General features: G+C 38.1%; 2 protein-coding genes across 2 annotated transcripts in view; both read left to right on the top strand.

The window, feature by feature from the left end:
* The window catches only part of LOC102259256 (myosin-1), a 121,035-nt gene that overhangs the window by 52,964 nt on the left and 58,974 nt on the right, over window positions 1-9,097 (top strand). The gene's annotated exons all lie outside the window — the stretch shown is intronic.
* The window catches only part of LOC102258954 (myosin-4), a 26,441-nt gene that overhangs the window by 10,921 nt on the left and 6,423 nt on the right, over window positions 1-9,097 (top strand). Inside the window, exons 16-30 of the mRNA XM_005878815.2 lie at window positions 1,246-1,555; window positions 2,900-2,970; window positions 3,534-3,621; window positions 3,704-3,821; window positions 4,134-4,257; window positions 4,352-4,488; window positions 4,650-4,905; window positions 5,479-5,721; window positions 6,010-6,186; window positions 6,409-6,554; window positions 6,820-6,910; window positions 6,991-7,380; window positions 7,843-7,969; window positions 8,665-8,783; window positions 8,896-9,092. Coding sequence (XP_005878877.1) covers window positions 1,246-1,555; window positions 2,900-2,970; window positions 3,534-3,621; window positions 3,704-3,821; window positions 4,134-4,257; window positions 4,352-4,488; window positions 4,650-4,905; window positions 5,479-5,721; window positions 6,010-6,186; window positions 6,409-6,554; window positions 6,820-6,910; window positions 6,991-7,380; window positions 7,843-7,969; window positions 8,665-8,783; window positions 8,896-9,092 — 2,594 coding nt within the window. The remainder of the gene's footprint in view (window positions 1-1,245; window positions 1,556-2,899; window positions 2,971-3,533; window positions 3,622-3,703; window positions 3,822-4,133; window positions 4,258-4,351; window positions 4,489-4,649; window positions 4,906-5,478; window positions 5,722-6,009; window positions 6,187-6,408; window positions 6,555-6,819; window positions 6,911-6,990; window positions 7,381-7,842; window positions 7,970-8,664; window positions 8,784-8,895; window positions 9,093-9,097) is intronic.

The following is a 9,097-nucleotide window of genomic DNA, read 5'->3' as shown; positions in this document are numbered from 1 at the left end:
GACCGGAATCGAACCTGGGACCCTTCAGTCCGCAGGCCGACGCTCTATCCACTGAGCCAAACCGGTTTTGGCGTCAAGATGTCTTAAAGGTTGGAAAGTTAACTCTTCAATTGTTGCAGTCATTAAGACTATGATGACTACTGAGTAAGTTGATGATGACTAATAAATAAGCCTTTCTATAGCCTTATCTGGAAATGAGCCCTAAATTCCCCATTATCAAGGGGTAGAGCAATAGTTATATCAGTTATGAAGATGTTAAAACTCATCAAGCAATCATAAAACACTTTCAAAACTGGAGTGGGAACTCATCATGTACCTACTAATAACAATAAGGCATATTGTTATGTATGAACCCTATTCTAATCAGTGGGAAGAGTAAATGCTATTGCCATGTAGGAAAACTTCAAATACTAATGTCAAAATTCATAAATATATGAGAGATGAGAGCATAAAAGCAGACTAAGTCTGCCCAATTTGGGGAAAAGTATTTTACTTTGGTGACACAATATCTCTACTATTCATCAAAACTATATAGTCCTCAGAAAAGGCATTTGTTTTTCTGTAGCATTTCAGTTTCTGGAATACCCAAAATAGTTTTTGGGAGACAATTTGTGACTAAAGCAAAATCATCAATATTGAATGTTAAATCAGGCTTTCATATCAAATTTGCCACTGAAAAGAGTCAATCTGCTTACACAGCAAAACCATATTAGTATCACTTAACTCCACAGTTGTGGGGAACATAGCTTACAGTACAAATAGTTTTAATGATACACATGAGATGCACTTTTCTCCTGGGAATGGATCATTTCTAGTCATTATCCGTAATTTCTCTTCTCTTCATACTTTCATCATGTCTATATTTGAGGTGAAGGAAGTTCACTGTCAGTAGAGAAGAAAGTATTTAGATATGTACATTTATGGAAGAAAGAATTCAGTTTTGAAATGGCAGTTTCAGAATTTAATTTTATACTCTGAACATGAAACTTATAAAGCGGCACCTGTGGGCTTTAAAAAAAAATGGAATCTTTCTAGCAAACATATTTCCCATATGTCCTTGGTACATGATTATTTCAGATTTCAGTAGTAGAGAAGGCAATAAATTAGTATCATGCCTATTTAATTTATCATTCCAAGTCTACTTTTGGAACATTATATTTTCAGGTTTTCATCAAGCACATAAATTATTGGAGCATATTTTTTTCTGAGGGACTCATCACTACTATTCCTTTTTTCTACTCTTAGCCTATGGGTATCTTCTCCATCCTGGAAGAGGAGTGCATGTTCCCCAAGGCCACAGATGCCTCCTTCAAGAACAAGCTGTATGAACAGCATCTTGGAAAGTCCAACAACTTCCAGAAGCCCAAGGTTGTCAAAGGCAAGGTTGAGGCCCACTTCTCGCTGGTGCACTACGCAGGCACCGTGGACTACAACATTGCCGGCTGGCTTGACAAGAACAAGGACCCCTTGAATGAGACTGTGCTTGGCCTGTACCAGAAGTCTGGACTGAAGACTCTGTCTCTCCTCTTCTCTGGGGCTCCAACTGCCGAAGCAGGTCATTTTTTTAATTGAATTTATTAAGGTGACATTGGTTAATAAAATTATATAGGTTTCAGGTGCACAATTCTCTAATACATTATCTGTATATTGTATTGTGTCTCTTTCCATCACCATTTATCCTCCCTTTACTCTCTCTACTATCTCCTCCAACCCCCTTCCCTCTGGTAGTCACCATACTGTTGTTTGTGTCTATGAGTTTGAGGGTTTTCTGCTTGATCCCTTCACCTTTTTCATCCAGCCCCCGAACCCCCTTCCCCCTGACATCTGTCAGTCTGTTCTCTGAATCTATGTCTCTTTCCATTTTGTTAGTTTATTGTTTTCATTAGATTCCACATATAAGTGGGATCATATGGTGCTTGTCTTTCTCTGATTGGATTATTTCACTTAGCATAATACTCTCCAGGTCCACCCATACTATCACAGAAGGTGAGATTTCCTTTTTTTTTTTAATACAGCTTAGTATTCCATTGTGTAAACACACCACAACTTTTTTATCCACTTATCTACTGATGGGCATTTTAATATTATAAATACGCTTCAATAAGAAATACACTATTTATCAGAGATATAATTATAGCAAAAGCTAACATGAAAATACTGGCCAATATGATCTAATGAAATTAAGGATATTTAATAAGTGTGGTAGGGTCTTACAGTCATAGACCAGAACTAAAATTAACACTATGGATCATTTAGTCCATGGCTTTCTTTCACCAATAAGAAAATAGAGACTCAAGAGAAGTGACTAGCTCAGAATCATACATCTCATTTCTATCATTTTAATAGTATTGATTCCTTCAAGGATCCATCTAAGCTGGAGAAGAGGAAATTCTTGTCAGGGCACTAGTGCTTAAGAAATAAAAATTCTGCTCTTTTCAGTCACCTAAGACCAGATATACAAGTACGCATAGGAAAGCACAGGCTAACAGAAAATAGGACTTCCCTGCAGATTAGCAGAGGCTCACCTACTTAGGACCAAGCATGCAACCTGCCTGTTTTCTGGGGGATGTGTGCACTAAGGAGGCCTTACCACTCTGTCTCCCTGGCCACTCCTCCAGGAGATAGACTTTGCTTCTTTGGATTAAAGAAATCCCATCCCTTCCCCAAATCTACCCTTTCTATACAGTTCTTTTCTTGCTGTTATTTTCCTGAATATAAGCCAATGCTTATATTTTCGAGATCTAGAGTTGAAGGAGGAGAGATATGAAAAGAATAGGAATAATACAAAAGAATGAGTGCAAATTTAAATTACAAAGGGAATTTTGACTGTTCTAATGTCTATGGAGAGTACTTACAAGGCTGTTGCAAATCATTGTAATTTCTCTATTTTATTTTTCAGACAGTGGTGGTGGAAAGAAAGGTGCCAAGAAGAAGGGTTCTTCTTTCCAGACAGTGTCAGCTCTTTTTAGGGTACGGTATATTTTTGAATTCCAAATGACTTTTGTAAAGAAATTAAATGGTTATAACTTACAATTTTTTAAAGAAATCTATGGTGAAACAAAAAAGTAGTGATGTCCCAAAAATAATCTGAAAAATGTCTCAGTTAAAATTTAACAAGAGGACCCAGACTGTGTCTGTTCACATCAAACCTTATAATAAGTTAACTACATGCTCTTTAAGTCCCAAATCTAAAGGATCTGGCATTAAGCAAATTTCACATGAAATCGAACCCTTTCTTAAAAACAACCACTGTATTCAGTTACATCTATTTCATATGACCAAAGTCTTAATATAAATTTTCTCTGATTGGTAGTGCTTGAGAAAAATAAAATGAAATTGACTGGTTTTGTGTAATCCATAATTTTCTATCTATACACCATGTATATTATTTCTCTTTGTTATCATGATTTGTTCTTCATTGAGACAGCTCATTAAAACGTGAAATAAGAACTCATTAATTACACATCATTGATAGGGACTCTTATGTAAATGCCACTAGAAATTACCCTAAGACTTTTCATATGGTTTTATAGGAGAATTTAAATAAGCTGATGACCAACTTGAAGAGCACTCATCCCCACTTTGTACGCTGTCTCATTCCCAATGAAACTAAAACTCCTGGTAAGATATTTCTGATATCCAAATAAGACTCCGGTGTGACTTTTCATTAGACTTTTAGACACAAAACATATCTTTCTTTTAGGGGCCATGGAGCATGAACTTGTCCTGCACCAGCTGAGGTGTAACGGTGTGCTGGAAGGCATCCGCATCTGTAGGAAGGGATTCCCAAGCAGAATCATTTATGCAGACTTCAAACAAAGGTTTGCGTCATTATTTATCACTTTCAATGTGCTAGTCTGTATCAAAATTGGCACATATTTCAAACATTTTTTCATTTTTCCCTGAATACTAAAATGCGATTATTTGAAAGGTGACCATAAAGAACGAAGTCTTGGTTTATATGATCCTAAGTTTTTCATCATCTTTTTGCAAGTTTCAAATAAAGCACTGTTTATTTGAACGCAATCTTTTCCTCCAAATATCAATTATTGTCAATGACAGCTACCAAGAGTTCTACCATTTTTATTTCAGTAAAGATAAGCCATATTTTAATATTCTTTTTATTCTGACAGATACAAGATTCTAAATGCAAGTGCTATCCCAGAGGGTCAGTTCATTGACAGCAAGAAGGCTTCTGAGAAACTTCTAGGTTCTATTGACATTGACCACACCCAGTACAAATTCGGTCATACCAAGGTACCACCAACGCAAATGTCTATCTATCATAACTTCATTTCCTTTGGATTTTCTCATGAATGAAAATAACATATTCAATTTGCTCTTGGGCAAGGTTTTCTTTAAAGCTGGCCTGTTGGGAACTCTAGAGGAGATGCGAGATGATAAGCTAGCTCAACTCATCACACGCACTCAAGCCATGTGCAGAGGGTTCCTGATGAGAGTGGAGTTTAAGAAGATGATGGAGAGGAGGTGAGGGATCAAGTGCAAGTAGTCCTTCTCCACATTTTATTCATTTATTTATCTTTCCTTCTCCACATTTTACTAGTTGAATCTAATGAAGTCATTACTTTTGTTGAGGAATGGACACATTCCACATTCTTTTTCATTTGCATCTTTTTTCTTTCCTACAGAGAGGCCATCTTCTGCATCCAGTACAATGTCCGTGCCTTCATGAATGTGAAGCACTGGCCCTGGATGAAGCTGTATTTCAAGATTAAGCCCCTCCTCAAGAGTGCTGAGACAGAGAAGGAGATGGCCAACATGAAGGAAGAATTTGAGAAAACCAAAGATGATCTGGTTAAATCAGAGGCAAAAAGGAAAGAACTTGAAGAGAAAATGGTTGCTCTGATGCAAGAGAAAAACGAACTACAACTCCAGGTTCAATCTGTGAGTATTGTACATTGCACAGTTCAGCCACATCTTATCCAATCACTAGCTGACTTGATATGAGATTTTTTTTTAATTTAAGGTTTATAAATAAATGGTTTCCACTGAAACATTTAGTGTAATTGTTTGCCTTTCGGAAATACCAAAACTAATACCTAAAGAAGCAATAGATGCAAAGTCACAAATTATGTTGCATATGTTCATATGTGCATTCAATAGATGCAAAGTCACAAATTATGCTGCATATGTTCATACGTGATCATCAGTGAGAAAACTCATAAAAATATCCTAGGCAATTTCCTTTCTTTATAGAACCTTCTCTTAGATTAGAATGCTCTTTCATTACTGACCTTTCATGGATAATTATTTGGAAGAAATCTGTTATTATATTTAATCATAATAATTTGAAATTACTAACATTTTGTCCTCCTGATTTTTTAGAATTGTCAAGTTAGTTGGCATATATGTGTTGACCAAAATGGTTGAGTCACTGAAGTTTCCACCTTTTAATAAATTAGTATGTCTTTGCAGATATAGCTTAGACAAATAAAAATAATTCATTTCCCCCTTCAGGAAGCTGAAGGCTTGGCTGATGCAGAGGAAAGATGTGACCAGCTGATCAAAACCAAAATCCAGCTTGAAGCCAAAATCAAAGAGGTGACTGAGAGAGCTGAGGATGAGGAAGAGATCAATGCTGAGCTGACGGCCAAGAAGAGGAAACTGGAGGACGAATGTTCAGAACTGAAGAAAGACATCGATGACCTTGAGCTGACACTGGCCAAGGTTGAAAAGGAGAAGCATGCCACAGAGAACAAGGTACAAATCATGATCCATTTTAGAGTATTTGCAGGGGTTAACTTGTTACCAAAATATTTTAATTGAAATTTTATCTTTAAATTATTGAATTTGATAAGGAAATACAGTCATAATTATGTCAACTACTTAGTCTTTAACTTTATCTCCCATTATTTTTCAGCTACATAGGCCTGGGTTAGTTTCTAGTTTCCCTTTTCCATCAGGCTGACATGTCCTAAGAGAGTACCATGTTTTTCATCAAGACTGCAGGATGTCATTAACATTCCTGTAAATTTTTCAAATTTAAAGGTGAAAAACCTCACAGAAGAGATGGCAGGTCTGGACGAAATCATAGCTAAGCTGACCAAGGAGAAGAAGGCCCTCCAAGAGGCCCACCAGCAGACCCTGGATGACCTGCAGGCAGAAGAGGACAAAGTCAACACCCTGACCAAAGCTAAAACCAAGCTAGAGCAGCAAGTGGATGATGTAAGTGTGAAAAACCCAGTGTTTTCCCTTAAGATGAAATAAAGAATGTAACACATAACCATAAATGATGCTCATAAACTTTTAAGTATTGATTTGGGAATAATAACTAAAGTTCAGGCTATTTGGTGTATCTTTTAAAATTCTCCTGTGTATCTTTGAAGGCTAGTAGCATAGGGTTCAGTGCTTAAAAACTAAAATAAATAAAACCCACTAAAAATTTAGCTTGAAGGGTCTCTGGAACAAGAAAAGAAACTTCGCATGGACTTAGAAAGAGCCAAGAGAAAACTAGAGGGTGACCTAAAATTGGCCCAAGAATCCACAATGGATGTAGAAAATGACAAACAACAACTTGATGAGAAAATAAAAAAGTGAGTATGAAATAATTCAATTGTAACCTTCTAATTGTCAGTTCAGATGAAATACATGATTTAATGATCTCTAAAATAGTACTTCATGGCATATGGAAAAAAGACATCTTTCATTTTTTATTTAATGAAAATAGTAGATGCTTGACATGTAAAACATGTACTACTCACTTCCTCAACACCAGCATTATAAAGACACTCAATTATACACACAAAAGAAGACTGGTAGGAGAATTGACTGTGAGCTAATGTGATACTCTTACAACAGGAAAGAGTTTGAAATGAGCAATCTGCAAAGCAAGATTGAAGATGAACAGGCCCTTGGGATGCAGCTGCAGAAGAAGATCAAGGAGTTACAGGTAAGTCATAAATTCCACCTTTTCTAGGCATTACAGGAATCAAAACTGCCTTGAATTCACATTAATGTTGTTATTCCCAGGCCCGCACTGAGGAGCTGGAGGAGGAAATCGAGGCAGAGCGGGCCTCTAGGGCCAAAGCAGAGAAGCAGCGCTCTGACCTCTCCCGGGAACTGGAGGAGATCAGCGAGCGGCTGGAGGAAGCTGGTGGGGCAACTTCAGCCCAGATTGAGATGAACAAGAAGCGGGAGGCTGAGTTCCAGAAAATGCGCAGGGACCTGGAGGAGGCCACCCTGCAGCACGAAGCCACGGCAGCTGCTCTGAGGAAGAAGCACGCGGACAGTGTGGCTGAACTTGGGGAGCAGATAGACAACCTGCAGAGGGTCAAGCAGAAACTGGAGAAGGAGAAGAGTGAGATGAAGATGGAGATCGATGACCTCGCTAGTAACATGGAGACTATCTCCAAAGCTAAGGTTTTTATTAACTTGTTTAACTCATCTTTATTTGCAACAATTCAAAATGATCAAGTTTATATATGACAATCTAATCTAACTGTACACACTTCATTACCTCAAGTATTAAAATTATTCCTATTAGGTATCACTACATTGAACTGAATCATTTCATTTATATGTACAAATCACTTTAAACTTTATCAAAGAATGTAATTAAAAAAACTTATCTAAAAACCATATTCTATGTTATATAGAATCTAAATGATGCTGTGTTTTCAAATCATTTCCAATATCATTTTCATAATCATTTATTTATTCATTCAGGCAAAATTATGTGCCTCTCCATGCAAGGCACCATGCAGGGCACCATGCAGAAAGTAAATAAAACTCAGCCCCCTTCCACAAGTACTTACAAATCTCCAAATAACAGACTTACAAATAGAAATATATCATCTTACTGCTTTGTACTTCCAACCACAGATAAACTTTGAGAAAATGTGCCGCACACTAGAGGACCAGCTTAGTGAAGTGAAAACAAAGGAAGAGGAGCAACAACGCTTAATAAATGAATTGTCAGCCCAGAGGGCACGTCTACATACAGAATCAGGTCAGTAAATAAATATGACCATCCTGTGGAGTGGTGAAGAATGAAAGGCCAGCTTTAACCACTGTATACCTATCAAGTACAAATCATGTCCACCCACTTACCACTGACTTGTTATTCTTTCATCTTTTTATTGTGAGGTGGTAAACAATTATTTATTAGTTATAACTAGAAGAAAATTAAGCTCTTTGGGCTGGGAAAACTTTTGTTGCCTCTGAATTACTCAAAAACCCCTAAATCCTAAGATATAAAAGAAAGCTCACACATTTTTGAAAGAGCAAGAAATAAGCTTCTCAACAGCATCAAACCTCGAGTTATTCTTTCCATCAGCTCTATCTCTATATATAAAAGGCTAATATGCAAAGTGTCCCCTCGTTAGTTCAACCATGAGACTGGGAGTTCGATCGCTCACTATGACGTGTGCTGACCATCAGGGGGCAGCACAGAACATGGCTGGTGACCAGTGGCAGCAGCTGCTGCGGGGCACTGAGGGAGCGAGGGAAGGAGGAGGCAGGGAGGCCAGGAGGTGGGGAACCTGATTGGCCCTGATCGCCAACCAGGTCTAGGGACCCTACTCATGCACGAATTTCACGCACCGGGCCTCTAGTATGAAATAGAGTTCTAATGTTATTTCATTCTTTAAATTATTCTTCACTTAGACAACAGAACTAAATCACTCATGTTTTGTGATTTCACAGGTGAGTTTGCACGACAGCTAGATGAGAAAGATGCTCTGGTTTCTCAGCTATCCCGAGGCAAACAAGCATTTACACAACAGATTGAGGAATTAAAGAGACAGCTAGAAGAGGAGTCTAAGGTGAGAATTCTCCAAATGATTCTTTCAATCCTTTGAACTTTGCACTGTGGAACTTTACATAGAGAATATCAATGATCAGAACATAAACTTATAAACTTTTTGGGTGGTTCAGGCCAAGAACGCCCTGGCCCACGCCCTGCAGTCCTCCCGTCATGACTGTGACCTGCTGCGGGAACAATATGAGGAGGAGCAAGAAGCCAAGGCTGAGCTACAGAGGGCAATGTCCAAGGCCAACAGCGAGGTTGCCCAGTGGAGGAACAAATACGAGACGGACGCCATCCAGCGCACGGAGGAGCTGGAGGAGGCCAAGTACG

This window comes from Myotis brandtii, unplaced genomic scaffold (assembly GCF_000412655.1).
Source record: "Myotis brandtii unplaced genomic scaffold, ASM41265v1 scaffold573, whole genome shotgun sequence".
NCBI classification, from domain to species: Eukaryota; Metazoa; Chordata; class Mammalia; order Chiroptera; family Vespertilionidae; genus Myotis; species Myotis brandtii.
The sequence above is the reverse complement of the archived record's forward strand: the minus strand, read 5'-3'. Positions and strand labels throughout refer to the sequence as shown.